The sequence below is a fragment of the Syngnathoides biaculeatus genome, chromosome 3, assembly GCF_019802595.1.
Source record: "Syngnathoides biaculeatus isolate LvHL_M chromosome 3, ASM1980259v1, whole genome shotgun sequence".
Taxonomy (NCBI): domain Eukaryota; kingdom Metazoa; phylum Chordata; class Actinopteri; order Syngnathiformes; family Syngnathidae; genus Syngnathoides; species Syngnathoides biaculeatus.
The window spans coordinates 4,014,285-4,035,514 of NC_084642.1; the positions used below are offsets into that span (position 1 = coordinate 4,014,285).

The 21,230-nt window shown below is 43.7% G+C and overlaps 1 protein-coding gene across 3 annotated transcripts in view; it reads right to left on the reverse strand.

Moving 5' to 3' along the window:
- Nucleotides 1-7,137: 7,137 nt before the first annotated feature.
- The window catches only part of sox6 (SRY-box transcription factor 6), a 169,531-nt gene continuing 155,438 nt past the window's right edge, over nucleotides 7,138-21,230 (reverse strand). For all 3 annotated transcript variants that reach the window (XM_061813779.1, XM_061813778.1, XM_061813777.1), the window contains exons 15-17: nucleotides 16,538-16,711; nucleotides 12,941-13,157; nucleotides 7,138-9,959 (exon numbers count right to left, since the gene is read on the reverse strand). In XM_061813779.1, coding sequence (XP_061669763.1) covers nucleotides 9,653-9,959; nucleotides 12,941-13,157; nucleotides 16,538-16,711 — 698 coding nt within the window. In that variant the 3' untranslated portion in view covers nucleotides 7,138-9,652. The remainder of the gene's footprint in view (nucleotides 9,960-12,940; nucleotides 13,158-16,537; nucleotides 16,712-21,230) is intronic.

The window sequence follows — 21,230 nt, forward strand, 5'->3', positions numbered from 1 at the left end:
TCTGTACTACATCTTAAATATCTCAAAATACGGCACTGAGGTCAACTTATTTTACTCTGGCGGTGGTTCCCGTCCCTCAAATGAGGCTGATTTTAGCTAAATAACGGTGGTTCCATGCACAGCAAGTTGATAATGATGTTGCATTTGAAAACAGTTGCCCTGATACTGATTGAAGTTCCCCAAAAGTCACACGAGGGCTTAAGCGGAGGTGCCAAAGACCGAATAAGATGCAGATTCAGACGTGTATGCCAGGTTGGACCCTGAAGGAGGAAAAAAGATCCATGCAGGTTGGCCCAGACAGTGGGATGGAGATGGGAAGGATGTGCAGCAGGTTAGGATGATTAAGGATCATTCAGGAAACGTGTCGACTGGTGCCAGTAGTCTGATGGATAGATGAACAAAATATTTGGAATAAGGAGAAAGTAGAAGAGGCAGAGGTGGTGGACCAGGAAGTAGCAATGATTTGTAAGGTAGTTGGCGCGGTGGAAGCACTGATTAGAGGGTTGACCTCACAATTCTGAGGACCGCCCTGTGTGGGTTTTCTCCCGGGCACTCGTTTTCCTCCCACATCCCCAAATCGTGCATGAATAGGAGACTCGAAATCAGTGATTTCCAACCTTTATAGAGCAAAGGCACATTTTTTTACAAATGAAAAAATACCACGGCACACCGACAAAAGTAAATGGCACCAAAAATGGATCCATTAATTATTGTGTGGACTTCCTGCCATCTAATAGAAGAGGATTTTTTTGTTCTGTCTGTCATTGTGCCTCACTGGCATAAATTGATGAATAAAGGTGCAATATTCTTGGATTTTTTTTTTTTTTTTTAGCAATTCCATGAAATTGGATAACTTCCCACAGCACACCCGAAGAGCGCTCATGGCACGCTGTTACCCCGGCACACTGTTCGGGAATCACTGCTCTAAATTGCCCCAAGGTGTGATTGTGAGTGCGACTGTTGTCTATCTCCGTGTGCCCCGCGATTGGTTGGCAACCAGTTCAGGGTGTCCCCCGCCTCCTGCCCGATGGCATCTGGGATAGGCTCCAGCAACACTTGTGAGGATAAGTGGCTCAGAAAATGGATGGATTGATGTACAAGCAACAATAGATGATCTACTGCCACCTACATTGCGTCTTTGTGGATCTAGAGGAAGCCCATGACAGAATACCCAGAGAGGAACTGCGGTACCGCATACGGGAGTCCGGGGCGGCAAAACGGTCGTGATGAAACGATGCAAAAGGCCCACGCTGCGCCGGGAGTCGATCTTCAGGACGCTTCAGTTTGAATTTAACCTTGTCCGACTTTTGGAAGGCACTTGTGAGCATCAGGCGCAGACTTTTGGCAGCTGCGCAGGGAGCCTGGTGGGTCAGCTCTTCTCGGGGAGCTGCCGCTGCCGCGCTAATCTATTTGAAACCATCTGTGAAATGAGCAAGATTCCTTAAGTCCTTCACCTCCAAGGATTAAAACATCACGAAAGGGGCTGCGCTGTTCTTCCGCCCTCATTTCGTGTACATGCGGAGGGCACGCGGGATGAATGTTTGCCCTCTTGCATGCAAGCAAGCGGACATATCTCGGGATTGCTACAATCAAAAACGGGTCTTTGTTGCGCTTTCAAACTTGAAAAGGTCAAAGTCCTCCGTCAGGCAGGTGTCGCGCATCCTCCCATTTTGAAACGAGTCAGCTGTTTCCGGCAGGCCCCGTAATACCGCTGCCAAAGTCTGTACAAAAGGTAATGAGTCAAGCCTAATGAGAAAATCTGATAAATAGCAGCTGTTCTCGGGGAAATGGGCCCGCCTGACAAATTCGCGGGATGCGAGCGCTGCGGCGTCGGGCCGGTAAAATATGCCTCCTCTCGTTCCTCGCCTCAGCGTTTGCTTATCAGACTTTACGAAATTGTAATCCTGCAGCTTCACAACAACACCGAGCGCGCAGCGATGAGTGATGATTGGCCAGTCACGGCGAGTTCACCTGAGCCGGCCTTCCATTTTGCCGACGGCGGATTGGGGGGGCGTCACGGTCGTCGGCCATTTTTGCGTGGCGAACGCGAGTCCCAGTTTTTCTTACAAATGGCCGTTTATATTTCTTTCGGCGCGATTCAAATTTGTCCTCACATACAGACAACAGTGCTGCTCGCTAAAACTATCTAAAAATTGCATCAAGAAAATTATTGTATTATGTATTGGACGACTAAAGTTTTCCTCAAATAGTGGCCTCTGAACAGGATTATAATAGTTTAGGATCTTACATTACAGATTTCTTTTTTTATTAATTCAAAATAAATGGTTTTGCACAAATGAACATTTTAAAAAAACATTCCTGTTTTTTTTAAAAAAAAATGGAAATTAAATTAAACATATATATATATATATATATATATATATATATATATATATATGCGGCTCAGATAATGGATGGATGGGTGGAATTTTAGTTGACTTATTTTTTTTCATTTTTCTTTATTATCATAACCTTGCCTCTGACACAAATTATTAAATGCTTAGTTTAATAATCATAAGTAATTAAACACAAATAGACCACAGAACAAATATTTGCTCTTAGAAATATAGCATCGTCATTGTATTTATAAACAGGATAGATTTATCGATCGTTAGACAGGATTGATATTATTGTTTGTAGAAATAATTCAGAAGTAATCATAAAAAGGTATTTTAAAAATGAAACCAGCTGCCCTAATATTTGCCTTTCACCCCAACGATTCCATAAAGAGATAGAAGAATTGATAATGGAGAAAAAATATCATCATATAATTTATATATAATATTTATTATTTTATTTATATCTAATATATTTATATATAATTTCCAGCCTATAACCCGCAACTTTTTTCACACGCTTTCAACCCTGCAGTTTATGCGGCGATGCGGCTAATTTGTGCATTTTTTCGAACGGCCGCAAATGGCCACTCGAGCGGAAAAGGTAAGAGTGAGACCGCTAGAATATATGTGCCGAGGAAGAGACTTTTACCGGTCTGCCCCTGTTAGTGCTGCGCTAGCATGTTACTACCGTGTCACACTGATTTTTTTTTTTTTTTTTTTTTTTTTAACCGGCCCTGTTTGCGGTGCGCTAGCGTTAAACTCTCTGTGTACCGTCTCTCTTCGTAAATATCTCGTGTTTCAATGCAGGTTTCAATGTTGGCACTTGCGGCTTTTACCCGGCTGCCGCGTATGTATGTACCAAATGGTATTTCCTTTACAAATGTACTGGGTGAGGCTTAGAACCAGGTGCGCTCTGTAGGCCGGGAATTACGGTAAGAGCGTCTCGGTATACGGTTTGGATATTACCACTCGGTATTTACACGTATCAATAAAAAACACAATTACTAGCTATCACGTTTATTTATTTTTTTACTGATATTGTGACAGTTATGATCAAATTTACTCAGGTAGATATGAAATTGGGCTGATAATTTTTATGTATAGGTGTCAGAAAATATTTTTTGTTTGGTGTACAATAAATGAATGTTTTTGGGTTTTTTTTTTCGAAACACGTCCACCATTTGCTGAGGTCGCCATTCGTAAAGAGGACAGTGAGGTAGTCCAGTGTTTAAACAAAATGCCTCTTTAATTGTGTAAGTGTCAACAGCAGTACAAAAGATGGAGTGATCTGAGAAGCTCTCTGCAACAACAATTTTCTTCTCTTTTACACAACTTCTTGAGGTAAATGAGCGTCGTAAACGGGCCGCTAGTCGGCCTCCTGTCGTATTGTTACCATGAACGAACACGTACGGAACTGCCATAACACCACGAAATGCCGGAACTGATTCTCGCCGGGATCATTTCCTTCTTTATTATTACTTTTTTTTGTTTGTTTGTTTTACACACTTTGCACATTTCCGTGATGGCCGGATGCATCAAAATATATCATTTATTTATTTAGGTCTCGGGGTGTTTGGACTTGATTGAGTAATACTACAAAAGCCGGGTAGATAGCGCTACACGCACATACGTGTGCACACTCACACACACTCACACACACACACACACACACACACACGCACACACACGTTGTGAAATGATTCACCTTAAGTTTAGCACACGTCAATACTGCACATGGAAACCAAGGAGCTGCTGGTGGACACGAGGAAGCCAAACAAAACAAAACAAAAATTAAAAATAATAATTAAAAAAAAAAAAAAACAGAGCAAAACAAACACTTTTTGTTCGTTTGATCAACATCCCCAAGCAAATAATCTTTTATCATGTAGAAAGAACGTGAACACAATGATGGCAACATTATTAAGTTGAATTAAAAACTTTACATTGGACTGTACAAGATATTATGATAAACTATTTACATATTCGGACATAAACTTTTTTTCCTTTTTAAAAAAAAAAAAAAGCAGCAACAGACACTATGTAATTCTTCTTCTCTCTAATAAGACCCAAACAATACTTTGCATTTGCCTACTTGTAGGTACCTGCCAGGAAAAAAGAAAGAACAAAAAAAAAAAAAGTATATTAATATATTTACGCAGACTGCCAGCCGTTTTTAAAATCGAGACTCGGGTGATGGAAGAGCCCGACGCAGTTGAGAACCAACTAGAAAGGGAAAATGTACCTCTGCAGAACAACAGCAAATATTGAAATATTCATATATCACGTCGCCCTTCTGAACAGCAGCTCGTCGGTCAGTCCAGCATTTCAGTGAATTGTGCTGATTAAATTAACGCAAACGCTCCGAAAGTAGAAATCAAGAAGAATGGAGAAGAAATTAAAATTACAGTATCGAGGATTCAGCCAACATATGCGCTTTCCGTCCATCTGCGTGAAAAATGTATGGATCAGAAATGACTCGTTCAAAATACGAGAACAAATTGGCGAGATGAGGACAGCATTTTGACGCCAATAAATAGATGCACGTTCCCCACTTTTCAAACGTGTTGAAGACAATCACACGCGCCCATGACGTAAACGCACCGGCGCGTTTTGTCTCCGTCGCCGTTAAGTGCCGTTCGCTTGTGTCGTGATTACGATCAATTTTCGTTGATGTCAAGTGCTTCTTGTTGAAGTGAATACTTTACCGCGACCTGAAGAGCAATACAGTGGTGCCTTCCGAATACCAAATTACGGGTTTTTCGCGATACGATCGGCGCTTTGGCAATTAGTGAACACTTCATCCAAAAAAGAAGTGTCGAGCTGTCTAGTGTCATAAAACAAAGACAATCCCACCTTGTGTAGTCAAAACATCAAGACAATTTTGCCTTCTGCTAGCTAGCTTAATGCTAACAATGAATGCAAAACGCCCTACACAAGCTCACGGTTTTGCCTTCTGCTAGCTTAATGCTAACACTGAATGCAAAACGCCCTACACAAGCTCACGGTTTTGCCTTCTGCTAGCTTAATGCTAACACTGAATGCAAAACGCCCTACACAAGCTCACGATTGTTAGCGATAGTTGGGGAGTTACAGCCACGACCTTCAAAGCAATAAATAAATTATGGATGTACAATAGATTCTAGTGAATAATGTTATAATTATAGAGGTTATAAGGTAGGGGGGCACGGTGGCGCAGCTGGTAAAGCGTTGGCCTCACAGTTCTGAGGTCCTGGGTTCAATCCCTGACCCGCCTGTGTGGACTTTGCATGTTCTCCCCGTGTCTGCGTGGGTTTTTTCCGGGTGGGCACTCCAGTTTTGTCCCACTTCCCAAAAACATGCAACATTAATTGGACACTCTAAATTGCCCATAGGTGTGATTGTGAGTGTTTGTCTCAATGTGCCCTGCGATTGGCTGGCAGCCAGTTCAGGGTGTACCCAGCCTCCTGCCTGTTGACAGCTGGGATAGGCTCCAGCACTCCCTGCAATCCTCGTGAGGATAAGCGGTGAAGAAGATTGATGGATGGAAGCTTATAAAGTATATTTTATAGTGCTTTTTTAAAAAAAGAAGTACATTTTTCAGGGAACCTGGAACATATTACTGGCATTTCCATTCATTCCAATAGGGAAATCTGATTTGAGATAGAAGTGCTTTGCTACAGAACAAATTATAGTCGCATCTCAAGGCACCACTGTATCCTATTTTGAATTGATTGTTTTTCAGTTAGTCCAGGGATGATTATCACAACTCAGCCAGATGATCGTAACTCGGCATCTTCTCGAGGTACGACGGCTCTTTTTTTTTTTTTTCTCAAATGTGAACGCACATAGAAAGATGAAAGAAATCCAGATTAGCCACTTACATAACTTACGCTTTCCTAAATAGTCAAATAAAAATAGATTTCTTATATATGTACAATAAAATCTAAATAAGATGGTGAATTTTCCAACTCCCAATTCATGAAACGTGTTTTTTTTTTTTTTTCTGTGATTGTCCTTTTAGTTGTTTAAGCGACAATTCCGGTAGCTCATAATAAATACAACAACTTAATAGATTCATAAACAATACTCTGGTGTTTCCTGGCTAAAAGAAGCCTGCTGTCAAAAATGTTTGTTTCCCCCCCCAAGGCAGCTTCAGCGAAATGTTCATCACGTGTCTTTGCATAAATAAACTAAATAGAAAAAAAAAAAAAAAAAAAAACTACAAAAAACAAAACAAAACAAAACAAAAAACCAGGACCAAAATCTGGCAGCTGTGAGACCGAACCCACGTGAGTCCATCTGGAGACTTTTCTTAATTCAGGGTGGTTTTTTTTTTCTTCTTCTTTTTCTTCCTCAAACAGATTCACATTTATCAGAATTGATCAAAAATACAATTTATATCCAGTGCGTCAAACACTTCTGAAACGGCGTCTCCTCGATGAGTTCGTCTTAACTTTTTTTTTTGTTCTTTTTTTTTTTTTTGTCTTTTCGAGTCAACGTTCAGTCCTTTTGTAGGTAGCCCCCACGGAAACGTGTGTGTGGGTGGGGGGGTGGGGGGGGGGCACGGTCACACGAACGATATTTACAATCGCGTACGGTTCAGTCCGACCACCGTTCAGACGGGTTGTTCGGAGGGTCCGCTCTGTGAAGTGTGTGTTGTAGCTTCGGTTCGGAAAACAAAGGACAATAAATAAGAATTGAAAGACACACAAGATGGAAGCGTCATCAGACGGGATCCAAACGTGGGAGGAAATGAACCGCAGATCCAGCGATCGGCCGGCGGGATCCGAGATGGACACATTCAAGGGCAAGCGGGGGGGGGGGGGGGGGGGGGAGAGACTAACCCAACTCATGCATTAATAATGGCGCATTTCGCATGATATCCAGTCGTCAGTCATTTTAATAATCCCCCACAGCTTGATGTACTTGTTCCATCTGCTCGCCAGCGGCCGGCGTCGGGGTCGCGCCGCCGGCCCCGCCGAGGCCTCGCTTTCCAGCGCTTTGATGGAAGGGGGACGCGCACCTTCGCTTTCTATTGTCGGCCTCGTGTGTTCTTTCTGAGCCAGATGGCGCCCCCTGTGGGCTCGGGCATATTCCGGGCAGGGGTCGGGGTTCTGGGGGGGGGGGGGGGCACTTAAACCGCGAGTCTCGAAATGGAGGCTTTGACTGCTCGAGGAGCTTTATCTTGCCAAAGGAGGTCAATTGTCAGATTTTCGAGATGGGATCAGTGTCGAGCGGGGGTGTCCAAACTACGGCCGGGGGTCATTTGCGGCCCGGAGCAGATGAAATTCACCATCGGCACAGATCGTGTAGTTTGCCTGCATTGTACTATCGGGCAGTAAGCTTGGAGAAAAGGTTCATACATTGGTTTCATGTAGGACTTTTCAAAATGTGCAAAAGTGTAAAAAAAAAAAACCTACATTATTTCTAATAATCATAATTCAGGGACAGCAGAAAATAGCCTGAATTGCGATTGTCTGCTCCACTTTCTGAAAGGTGTCAAACTCATTTTTGTCACAGGGCGCATTGCTGTTTTCTTCAGCGGGCCGTTATGACTGTAAAACCATATCAATATTTAATTACCTCAATTTGATGGATAATTAGATTTGAAATCATAAGTTTGTTCAAGTTGCTGGAAAAGGGTTTGATAATAAAAGTGCTTTTAATATACAGCAGTACCTCGGTTTTTGAACGTCGCTGTTTTCGCACAAATCGAAAATTTCAAGATTTTTTTGCTTTGGTTTTTGAACGAAAATAGGTATTCGAACGCCCCGACCAGCTGAGCCACGTCGATTTGTTATTGTGCTTTCAAAACGACGTAACATTTTTTTTTCCGATTGAGCAATATTAACCCCGATCATGGCTCCAAAGATGGCGAGTGGAACTGCTGGTGCTAAAAAAAGGAATGCGGTGCTTTAAAATAAAACGATTTTTTTTAGGCGTGGAACGCATTATTTCATTTCCCATTCATTGTAATGGGAAAACGCGCTTCGGTTTTCGAACATTCCGGTTTTCAACCGGCCTTCTGGAACGGACTGTGTTCGAGAACCGAGGAACTAGTGTTGCGACATTTTAGCAAAAATCATGGAGGTTAATGAGTCTTTGGCTGGCCAGATCTAGCCCACGGACCTTGAGTTTGACACCCGCGCGGGAAAATGAATTCCGAGTTGCGTTTTGATGTCAACGTGGCCTTTGCATGGTTTTGATTTTTCCGTACGCAAACGTTTGGACACCCCCGGCACAGACAATAATTAATTATAATTGTGATTTGAAAGGGGACACAATGACAATAAGTGCACTTGACCAATGTGTTCGCTCATCTATTGTATAAATGTCTTCGTGTCTTAAGACTGCGCCAGTAATCAAGTCACTGCATCGACCCAACGACCGTGCTCCGCTTTAAGACTCCTTAGTGTCCGTTTAAGATTTACAATGTCGAAAAAAGAATTAAAAAAAAAAAGTTTAGGAGCTAAGACTTTAAAACTCGCCCCTCCAAACGGGGGCTAAAGCATTTAAGAGAATGTTGCGCCGCTACACAATTTGAGATTGTAATGCCCCCAAAGCTGCCTTTCGCCGCTCTTCCAATCCGGCGGATTGGCGGCCCGTCGGCCCCGTTGGCCCCGTTGGCCCTGTTGGCCCGCTCGCGTTCTGGCCTGATTACAATCGCTCGGATTAACAAATTGCTGACTGGGAATGGCTAGCGGGACTGGGAACGAGCGGGTGGTGGTGCACTCCCCCTCCCATCCACGAGTGGATTGGGTTAATCTTTGTTTTTCCTGATTACAGGAAACTCTCCCGCACTTCCCGACCCGTATTTGTATCGATAATGAATCTGGATTAAGTGTCACCGATTGGACACGTTTGGCACTGCCGCACCACCTCAGGAGTTGAACCGCATATATTGTACTGATACTGATGCGCGACGGAATCGCGTGACCTTTTGTCCCCGGCGACGTCGCCGTGACGATCGGACACATTCACAAGCTGTTGGTTGCCACGCAATACCTGAGCGAGACACTTTCGGTCGTGTTCAGAAACAAGGTCAATAAACGTACGATTAAGCAAATGTTTGATTTCAAGTTCTGTACGTTCCAGGTCACGGCCGTTTTCTGTGAGACGTCCGTGATCGCGGTGATGGGAAAAATGAAAAAAAAAAAAAAAAGTATAGCTACACACACACACACACACACGAAGAAACGCTTAAGACCAAATAGCTTTTTTGTTCTTTTGATTTACTGAAGCCGCATGCTGGCTTGCATCGTGTTTGCGTCCTCCCCCGTGAACACTTTCAAACCTCGGCGGTGCCGTCCTCACGTTTTCCACCGGACGCTCCGTCAGTTGGCGCTGACCGGCTCTTGCGTGTCATTTTCACTACTGTAGTCTGATTTGGGCTCGTCCTCAAAGTCTTCGTACATGTCCATGTCGTCCTCGCCGTTGACCGGCTCGCTGTTATTGGCGATGTTGTTGGCCTCCAGCTTCATGTTGAAGGTGCTCTGAATGACGGGGATGGTCGGCTCGGGGCTCGCCGAGGCGCTCGAGCACTCCGACGTCATTTGCGGCGAGGGCGTCGTCGTCGCCATGGCGATGGCCCCGGGGTAGACCATACTGGCGCTTGTGGTGATGGGAATCTGGGGTGGTTGCCTGGATGCAGAAGGGTGACACGGTATTGTAATTTACTTGGAAACTACTTGGGCACCTAAATTCTCATTGCTTAAATGATTGGAAACTGAAAACTGACAACCTGCTCTCTTCTGGTATTGCTCAATGTCACTATAAAAGTGCTTTTGGTATCCTCATCAGAATAATGAAACTCTGATGAGTTACAGCTGCAAATAAGTACTTGAACACCTGTCTTATCAGCTAGAATTCTGACCCTCAAAGACCTGTTAGTCCGCCTTTAAAAGTCCACCTCCACTCAATGTGTGATCCTGAATCAGATGGACCTGTGTGAGGTCGTTAGTCCTACAAAGACACCTCTCCACCCCATACAATCAGTAAGACTCCAACTTGTAGCATGGCCAAGACCAAAGAACTGTCCAAAGACACCAGAGACCAAATTGTACAACTCCACACAGCTGGAAAGGGCTACGGAGAAATTGCCAAACAGCTTGGTGAAAAAAGGTCCAATGTTGGAGCAATCATTAGAAAATGGAAGACGCTAAACATGAGGGTCAATCTCAATCGGAGTGGAGCCCCATGCAAGATAGCGCCTCGTGGGATATCAGTGATCCTTAGAAAGGCGAGGAATCAGCCCAGGAATACACGACAGGACTTGGTCAGTGACCTGAAAAGAGCTGGGGCCACCGTTTCCAAGGTGACTGTTGGTAATACACTAAGACGTCATGGTTTGAAATCTCTCATGGCACGGAAGGTTCCCCTGCTTGAACCAGCACATGTCAAGGCCCGTCTTGAACTTGCCAATGACCGTTTGGGTGATACAGAGGAGTCATGGGAGAAAATTTTGTGGTCAGATGAGACCAAAATGGAACTTTTTGGTCATAATTCCACTAACCGTGTTTGGAGGAAGACGCATGATGAGTTCCATCCCAAGAACACCATCCCTACTGTGAAGCATGGGGGTGGGAGCATCATGCATTGGGGGTGTTTTTCTGCACATGGGACAGGACGACTGCACTGTATTAAGGAGAGGATGATCGCGGCCATGTATTGTGAGATTTTGGGGAACAACCTCTTTCCCTCATTGAAGATGGGTCGTGGCTGGGTCTTTCAACATGACAATGACCAACCAAGAAGAGGCTCCGTAAGAAGCATATCAAGGTTCTAGTGTGGCCTAGCCAGTCTCCAGACCTAAACCCAATGGAAAATCTTTGGAGAAGGCTGAAACTCTGTGTTTCTCAGCGACGGCACAGAAACCTGTCTGATCTAGAGAAGATCTGTGTGGAGGAGTGGGCCAAAATCCCTCCTGCAGTGTGTGCAAAGCTGGTGAACAACTACAGGAAACGTTTGACCTCTGTAATTGCAAACAGAGGCCACTGTATCAAATATTAATCTTGGTTTTCCCAGGTGTTCAAATACTCATTTGCAGCTGTATCACACAAATAAATTGTTAAAAAAATCATACATTGTGATTTCTGGATGTTTCTTTTTAGATTATCTCTTTCACAGTGGACAAACACCTACGATGAAAATTTCATACCCCTCCATGATTTCTAAGTGGGAGAACTTGCAATATAGCAAGGTGTTCAAATACTTATTTTCTTCACTATAAGTGGCCAAACATCAAGCTTTTTTTTTTTTTTATCCCATCCCCAGTTGACATTTGCTGTCAAACTAAACAAACAAAAAGTGAATGACACGTATTTAATTCCGCAAGCACTTAGCCTGCGCTAGCTCAATGCTACAACACAATGGGTAACGCCATAGACACGAGTTTTAAGTAACATTTCCTCAATACAATGAATAAGAAGTTAAATGGTAAATCTCATTTTTTGGGGCTAAAACATGGATGCCTCGAAGGCACCTCACGGTGGAACTGACTCGTCCGCTGAGTGACGGGCGGACCACTCGAAGGACGTGAGTGACGTGGGAACACCTGGAGAAGAGCGCCGGCTCACGCCACACACGTCAAACTCGAGTGCTGCCCGCCGGCGGGCTTCTCCGAGTCTATACTTACAGCTTCAATCCTGTAATAAGCGCCGCACTTCATGCCCCATTTGCAGGCTGCTATTGTCGAAAATGATTAAACCGCCGCTATTGATTTAAACACACGTGCAGTCAGGTTAAGTCAACACGTGCTAGTGGGAAATAGTTACATCACGAACTGCAATTATTGTTATTTGAGTCCCTCCAGAATCAGAGGAGCGTTTCTGTCCGTGCAACCCTCATGAATTTTAAATAATGCACGCTTAAAATACCGAAACATCCACTTGTTGTGTAAATTATAGCTGTCCTGAGACAAACTATGCTTTGTAAAAAAAGATTTCTAAAATGTCTTTTTGATGATGTGTTCATCGTAACTGTTCATACTTTTAAGCACAAAAATGTTTGAATGCTTTGAAGTTATGTCTGTCGACATGTACGCGTCGCTTTTCCTAAAATCACTGCAGCCGTCTTGAGCAAGGAAAACGTGAGCTCGTCATCAGTTCATTGCTTGGTCGTCTAGCTAACATTGAGATAGCTCACATAACATAGCTAACATTAAGCTTTCTTCTAGTTTTCATATTTTACTGTCTTTTCAGCTGGAATACAGTGTCACTCAAGTCAATCCAACCCTGTTATGTATATGATTAGAACCAAAAAATTACATAATGTCCTTTTCGAATGTTTTTTTTTTTTTTTTTTTAATTCAGTAGCTGAGTTTGTTCTTGGCTAGTTAGAACACCAGCTAATACAGCTAGCATGCACTAGCGAGCAAACCTACATCATCATAAATCTGCAACACTGTTATTGTTTTGAAGTGAAATTATACATATTTAAGGATTTCGTCTGATTTTTTTTTTAATACTTGCTTTTCACTTGTTTTAATATCTTTGATAGAGTTGCAGCTGCCTTCATTGTTGACACATTCTAAAATAAATGAGTCTGATTTTCCATAAATATTGGTGGCTGAATTCTGGATAGCTCAATAGCGTGACGTCAAAAAGTGGGAGCGAGCGCCTCACCCGACAGTGAAGAACTGCCTCATCTCTTGCCGCCGCGAGCGCATCATCTGCTTGTACTCTCCGATGCGCAACTTCTTGCCGTCGATGATGCAGGTCCTCTTGGGCCGGGGCTTGTACTTGTAGTTGGGGTACTTCTCTAAGTGGAGCTTACTCAGACGCGCCTGCTCTTCATAATACGGCTGCTTATCCTGGTTGGACATGGACTTCCACCGGGAACCTGTGCAGGAAAAAAACAAAACTATATTACAGAACTCCGGAAGAAATCAAGACATTTACCGTAATTTCCGGCCTATAAGCCGCGACTTTTTTCACACGCTTTCAACCCTGCGGCTTATGCGGTGATGCGGCTAATTTGTGCATTTTTTTCTAACGGCTGCAAGGGGGCACTGGAGCGGAAAAGGTAAGAGTGTGACCAGTGGAATATATGTGCCGAGGAAGTGACTTTTACCGGGATGTTTTCTTTTTTCTTTTTTTTTTAACCGGCCCTGTTAGCGCTGCGCTAGTGTTACCGGTGACTTAACCAGCCCGGTTAGCACTGCGCTACCATTAGCGCCACGCTAGCGTGTTGCTGCTGTGTTACTGCCGCATCTCACTGATTTAGGTATGTTTTTTTTGTTTTTTTAACCGGCCCTGTTGAGTGCTGTGCTAGCGTGTTGCTAGTGTGGAGTTGCCGCAGCTATTTCTTTTTTTTTTTTACCGGTATGTTTTTGTTTTTGTTTTTTTTACCAGTTCATGCTACCGTGTTGATGCTATGTTAAACTAAGCTAAGGTATTCAAACTTTGAAAACTTTCTGTGTACCGTCTTTCTTGGGGTTAGTGTTACATCTCGTAAATATCTCGTGTTTCAATGTGGGCACTTGCGGCTTTTATACGGCTGTGGCGTATGTATGTACCAAATGGTATTTCCTTTCCAAATGTACTGGGTGAGGCTTATACACAGGTGCGCTCTATAGACCGGAAATTACGGTAATTATCGAATGACAAGGAATCAATTACATTGAATATATCATAGTCAAAGCCTGCAGGTGAAGTGATAAAAGACATTTTTAAGTGGTGCCACACACATTTTAAGCCATTTTAAGTTTCAATTGATTTATTCTGGAATAACATTGCATCTTGTGTGTTTCGATTCACATTGACAGGTTTGTTCAAAAATGTTTAACTTTAGTCCGCCGAGTAAACGTTTATCCCGTGCGGTCCGCTGCATAAGGGTTAGCTTTGTCTTTTGGCGCTTTCTATGATTCAATTTGACACCCTTCGCGTAAAGTAAGGCAGCTCGCATTCAAAGCTCAAAGTAAACGAGAGGCCCGCTTCATCATTTGAGTTTTGCCGTTCATTTTTCTTTACAGCGAGGCACATCTGCAATATGAATCCCCCTTTGCTTTACACCTCATCATTTGTCTTTGGCCCGCCACACACCGAGCAACCGCGGCCCAAATGGACGCAACCCCGTTGCGGAAAAAAAGTTGCAGTTGGCGACTCTTGGCAGCACACGAAGCGATTGCGCACGGCAAAACTATGACCTTGTATATGACTTTGAAGCATCCCATAGAACATTTTATTTCCGGGGAGTCCTCGGGTTAAGACGGTCTCGACCGAAGACGTTTCGACTTTACAACGCCCGTCCCCCGTCCGCCATTTTGTCCGGCTAATGCTTGTCCGTGTTTGCGCTCCGGGAGTATCCTCGCATTTTTCGCCCTCCTTTTTCGACATTATCGCCCTAAAGAAGAAAGCTGTCTTTTAGCAATGCTTCCGCACCCGAAAACAAAATCCGTCACCATGGAAACGAAGCTCAAGAAAGGAGAAAGGAGAGAGGGCAACACCACCAAGGTTCTTCAGTCGGTCGACCGTGGTGACAATTATTAAAGACAAAGACCGTATTTTAGCGTAAACGAAGGGTTCCGTTCCAATGTCGGATACAACGATCGCACAACAAGGTTCTTTGATACTTGTCGAGATGGAAAGGATTGAGGACCAGGTTCCTTTGCAATAGCTAAGCACAGCCTACCCTTCTTCTTCTTCTCTATCCACCTCTCGGCAGTAATGCTAAGTACATCATCTTGTTTATTTCAATGTATTTGTTTTTTTCTACAAACTACAAACTTTGATGTAAATTCTAATTTTAATGGTGGAATCTGACTCAAGTCGAAATTCTAGGAACGGATCTCAGTCGTAGACCGAGGACTCCCTGGATTTATTTTGAACGAGATTATGAGGAAAGAAGCAGAGTGGGCTAACCACTCGTCTTGGGAACATTTGTTTTGAAATTGCACGTTGACCACTGGAATGTATTGTTTCGCCCCGGCGCTTATATCTTCCTCCATTCCGACTGGCTTCGTTTTCCGTTTGAACGTGTTTGAAGAGATAAATGAAAAAAGTTTGCCCATTCCACACTGTCTGCCTGGCTTTAGCACTTGAGTGAGACGAGACATTTTCTGGTGTCAGACAGGAGGGAACAACAAGCTACTGTACTCTTGCGCCGCGGGACGTGACGGTGAAAACACTTTTCGCAACTGTGATGGATGGACTCCACTGCTAAGCGGACAACGCATATTAAGACTCTGTCATTTGTTTTTTTTCATTTTTTTTGGTGGTACAAATGCTTATGCTACGCACGGGCAATAAATCCTCCGTACAGAGGTGAGTTTTTTTTTTTTTCTCCACGGCCTCCTTGCTAGGCGGGATTCAGTTTTAAATACAGCGGTGCCGTGAGAAACGAGTCAAATTCCTTCTGCGGGCACACCCTCAACTCCAAACAGCCATCCATTTTCTTGGCTGCTTATCCTCACGAGGGTCACTGGAGTGCCGGAGCCAATCCCAGCTGTCGACGGGCAGGAGGCGGGGTACACCCTGAATTGATTGCCAGCCAATCGGAGGGCACATCGAGACAAACAGTCGCACTCACAATCACACCTTGGGGCAATTTAGAGTGTCCAATTAATGTTGCGTGTTTTTGGGATGTGGGAGGAAACCGGAGTGCCCAGAGAAAACCCACGCAGGCACGGGGAGAACATGCAAACTCCACACAATCAGGGCTGGAATTGAACTCGGGACCTCAGAACTGTGAGACCAATGCTTTCCAGCTGAGTCACCGTGCCGCCTAACGGCAAACATTTGTATCTCAAATCATCTTTCTCAATGAAAAGAAATAGAACTGCCATTAATCTGTTCCCGCTTCCACATGTGTAGGTTTCAGTCGGAAAAATAGCATTCATAATATTGTACTTTTTATACAATACATACAGTAATTATATAATTAAATAGAACGTGGAGAAATCAAGTGTGTTTTGCCACATTTTTTGCTTCAAATCGGTAGAGATTGTGCGGCTCATCCTGCCGTGAACGTGTTGGCCACACCAGGGCAGTATGATACAGGTACTTGGAGTTTGTTGCATTGTTTGTTAGTATCAAGCTACACTGACTTATCTTAAGCAGGGTTAGGGTTAAAATCATCAAAAACATCTTGGAGCAACCTCCCCTAAAGAACTGAAATGAAACAGTAAATTTATTTGAGGTCATCCAACTTCCGAACTTGTGTAGTTGCAACCTAATAACAGGACAGCTTTTTTGGCGCTGCAGTAACCTGAAAGGACTTACCCAGAATCTTGCTAATATTGGAGTTATGCATGTCCGGGAAGGCCTGGAGGATCTTGCGGCGCTCATCTTTGGCCCACACCATGAAGGCATTCATCGGCCTCTTAATGTGCGGCTCGTTGCTGTTCCTCCCCCTGGACTCCCTGAAGACTCTCGCCTCGGCCGATCCGGCGCCTCCTGTCGGACGAAAACAAAGTCGTAGCGGTTTACTGACGGCGCCCGTTGACTTGACGGGACCCTCGAGTGGTCGGAACACAGATGAGTAAAGCGAGCGAGGCGAGACGTTGATTTCGTGACAAAGTATCTTTAAAACTCTCCTTCAGTTACGGCGTTGAACTCGCACAGCGTGAACGCTGACTGTCTCCATTCAGCGAGTCAACCGAAGGCCCGCACATTTCTAGAACCACCTTCCAATAGAGAGGCCTTCTTTTGCTTGCCACTGGGCCGTCTGTCTTTGCAGACTGAGATTGGGCAGACTGTCAGACGCTTGTCACTGGAAAAACGTGTCGTTTTTTTTGCTAAAACAAGCAGAGGGGTGATATGAAATGTTCATGTTTGGAATTTTTACTGACAGGAATGCCCACATGCTGACCAGATTACTTTTTTTTTTTTTTTAGACTTACACGGACAAAGTTTTGGGACTCTCAGATCGAACAAGTGTCTTCTATGCAGTGATACAAAAAGTATTAAGAGGTGAGGTTGAATTTTCAAGCAATTCCATAATTTGCATTGTAGGATTCAACGTTCCCTTTAATTTTTTACACGTCTGAGGAAACAAACTAAGCCCGTGAGCGCCCCCTTTGACCACTGTGAGCAACATCAGACGTACGCACTGTCATCCATCGAAGTTATACGGCTCATTAACAGGTTCAGATTACATTCAGAACATTTTAAAGAACAAATTTGTGTTTTTGCAAGCTTACGCTGAAAATGTCAACAAACAAAAAAAATAAATTACAATACAAATACATACCACGCCATCTATGAACTATAAATTTGAAATGTCGCTTCCAACTTTGTTTCATTTTTTTTAACCCGCAATGATATCCCTGTCTGTTTTTCTCGGTGTAAAACTGAATTATTGCTTGCAGAATATCTTTCGCGATGCATGTTGAAAGCTGAATGATGCTCCTCAACAGTTTTAGGGTTAATGTTATATTGCCTCTTATATTTAAAATACAGAATTAGCTTTTTGGACAATGTATCGTCTGCACTTTCATCCTCAATCGGGATGTGCCAAAGTGGAAGTTTAACATTAAACAGAAATTGTAATTAAGAGCGGAAGGGGCGGAGTCAGTTAAACTAGGAAGTAGAGTGTGTGTGGCCTGCTGTGGCCTGTCAGCAGCTCGTTGCGAGAGGCAGTGTGCTGCCGTGATTTAAAAAAAATCTGTTGTTCACTACGCTGGATCTCTTTTCATCTGTGTGACAAGTGCGCAAATGCGCAGTTGCGCAGCTTATAGGGAACATTGGTAGGATTCACATTTTGTAGAAACTCTAGTGGAAAATTTTTGTGAAAATCTTTTTTCACCCCAAAGTTTTAGATGGCAATTTCAGATTTTTAAAAAGCAAAAACGCTTTCTGTCTTTGGTTGTTTTTTTTTTCAGGCGCGGTGGTTTCTTCTACGTCAAGTTCGAGGCACAATATGAGAGCTAGATGATTTTATTTGAACTACTCTCAAGTCATAATGATTTGGAATTCATGATTGAAATTTAGATTTTTAGAAACTTGCAATTTCTTTTTTTTTTTTTTTAATTTGGACATTCCAGCATTTTCTAATAACTGCAGTGGATATTTGCGTGTTTAGCGCGCAAGCCCTTTCACACTTCTCTCGTCAGTTGCTCGCATTTCAGTTCGGCATCCATAAAACGTGCGTGCGCGCCAAAACAAATAAGCGCCCGAGGTTCTCGAGGCAGTTTGGGAAAAGGAGAGCAAAGCAGCGAAGTTGAGACTTTTGGAAAAAAGAAAGTGCTCTTCACACGTCGGTGATGAGATGATTGCTTTCTCAATCAGGGCATTGACTCTCAGCAGAGCGGCGGAGTTTCTCTCCGTATTAAACTGTACATCAAACTGATAATGATTTCTGTTTGCATGCACATTTGCTTCCTTTTATAAGTAAGATGTGAAAGAATTAAATAAAAGCACGATGAATATTTCAACAAACAAAAACATGTTGATAAACAAGGCTGGAAAAAATAAGACAAAAAAAAAGTCTTCCATATGCTACGATACATCTTTAATGATCTCAAGTCTGTGAAAGAAAGCTTGGGATGACTCATGCATATTTCATCATCCACATGTGAAGCCTTCTCATTAGACCACTGCACCAGCAGCCTGGCACACATTACCTGGCCTTTGATTTCTATTATGATTTCAAATGATAAACAAAATCACATTCTTAATGAGTAATGGGGGTGGGAGGGGGGGGGGCGCGGAGACGTACGTCACGCTCGCTCTTCCCTGATCGCTGGAGACGCCGCGATTCCATTTCAACCCTGACCGGCTTGCGGGTCTGAAGCGCGGAAAGAGTTCATGTGAGAATGTTTTGTCTGTCCAAATGCGTCTCGCAGTGCAGAGCGCCCCGCTTCCATTACCACCGCGTTTGCTCTTCGACAGTCAAGAGGAGAGGCTTCGTGCCCCCCCCCCCCCCCCCCCCCAGCAAAAAATACATATTGTGACACTGCGCAGAAGTACAGAATTTAGTGTATCGTCATTTTTTTTTTATCAGAAGCACAAACATGCCATAGAAAAATATACAATCCCCCCCAAAAAAAGTTTTATACGGCCCCTTCCAATGAATTGGTGGCATTGTGTCCCCAAAGAGTAAGAAAAAAAAAAAGGCCAAATTAGTTATAAAATTAATCAATATTTTTCTCAGGAAGAAAAATGTCCTGTTGTGTTGAATAAATACATTTAAAACAATAATTAAAATTGGAAAATTTGTGTTTTCTGACTTTTCATTAATCCATTTTGAAAATTCGGAATATTCCACGCAGTCCATAAAAACGTTGCATCATGCCAAAATTAAATTATTTAGTTTTCTGTGTAGCTGAAGGGATTTGAAGTATAATTTTAGTATTTATTTTCTTATGGAATCACTGTCGTGTGCTTCGTGTCAAGATTATTCGCATAAATGGGGTGGCCATACAGTATTTCATGTATATGCTAATTTGTTATTAGCATATTTTCCGCACCATAAGATGCATCTAAAAGCCTTTAATTTTCTCAAAAGTCAACGGTACGTCTTATAATCCAGTGCGCCTTATACATGAAAAAAAGTTTTGCAATATGCCATTCACTGAAGGTGCGCCTTATAGTGCGGAAAACACGGTAAATTCGACTCGGCATTCTCATCTCCATTGCTATATCCATCCATTTTCTTTGCAGCTTATCCTCACGAGGGTTGCGGGGAGTGCCGGGGCCGATCTCAGCTGTCAACGGGCAGGAGGCGGCGTACACCCTGAACTGGTCGCCAGCCAATCGCAGGCCACATCGAGACAAACTGGCACACTCACAATCATTACACCTAGGGGCAATTTAGAGTGGCCAATTAATGTTGGATGTTTTTGGGATCTGGGGTTGAAACCGGTACATGCAAACTCCACACAGGCTGGGCCGGGATCGAACCTAGGACCTCAGAACTGTGAGGCAGACGCTTTACCAGCTGATTCACTGTGCCGGCCCAAATAGTTATTTATATACATCCATATATATGAAATTTTTTTTAATTGACATTTTCTGTTAATCCAGGGTTCAGTCCAGGTTCTACTTGGGTACGTGCGGTCAAAGATACGCGCTTACACGCATAGCGGCACATACAAAAATAGCAAAGCGCCAAATCTAAGTGTCGCATTTCATCCGTCTTCCGGAAGGTCGGCAGGCGGAAATAATACACTGGTGCCGCCGTCACCCGAGCCCACACTCGGTTAATTTCATTTAGCACGCCCGCTCACTGTTACACCATGAATTGATTTCACTTTGTTTGCTTTTGACAAGCACGTTTATTGTGCAATGAAATGTGGAGTGGCGGCGGGGCTGACAGTATCCATCAACGCGGGCCAATCTGCTGACTGCCGGGGCCAGATGAAGGTATTCATTAGCTCAGGAGCGCCACGCTCACTCAGACAAGACAGCCAGTGTCTGCGCCCGGGGAGCGCTCGGCGTAATTTACGACGCCTCCCGGCCCATTACTCTATCACTGACACTGATTCAGCAATTTATATACTGGCGCGCATGCATATGGGCAGAGGTGAGCCGCTTATGGGGAGGGACAAAAACAACTGCCTTCCATCAGCTTGCGCCGCGTCCGGAGTCAACCGGCGAACCGGCCGCGTGACCTGCGCCGCTGGAGGGAAGCCGCACTGGGCATTTTTTTTTTTTTTTTCCGCTTCGTCTTTTTGCCCACATACCCGCTATTGCCGCTGTCACATAAACGCGATGGCCTTCTTCTTTGAAATAACTAAAATAATATCTTGGTGTCGGTTGACTTCAGATTTGGTACAATATTTCCCACAGAAATTAACATTGAATTAGGCGAGGCTGCCGCCTGTGTGGAGTTCGCATGTTCTCCCCGTGCCTGCCTGTGTGGGTTTTCTCTGGGCACTCCGCTTTCCTCCCACATCCCAAAAAATATGCAACATTAATCGGACGCTGTAAAAATTGCCCCTAGGTGTGATTGTGAGTGCAACTGTTTGTCTCG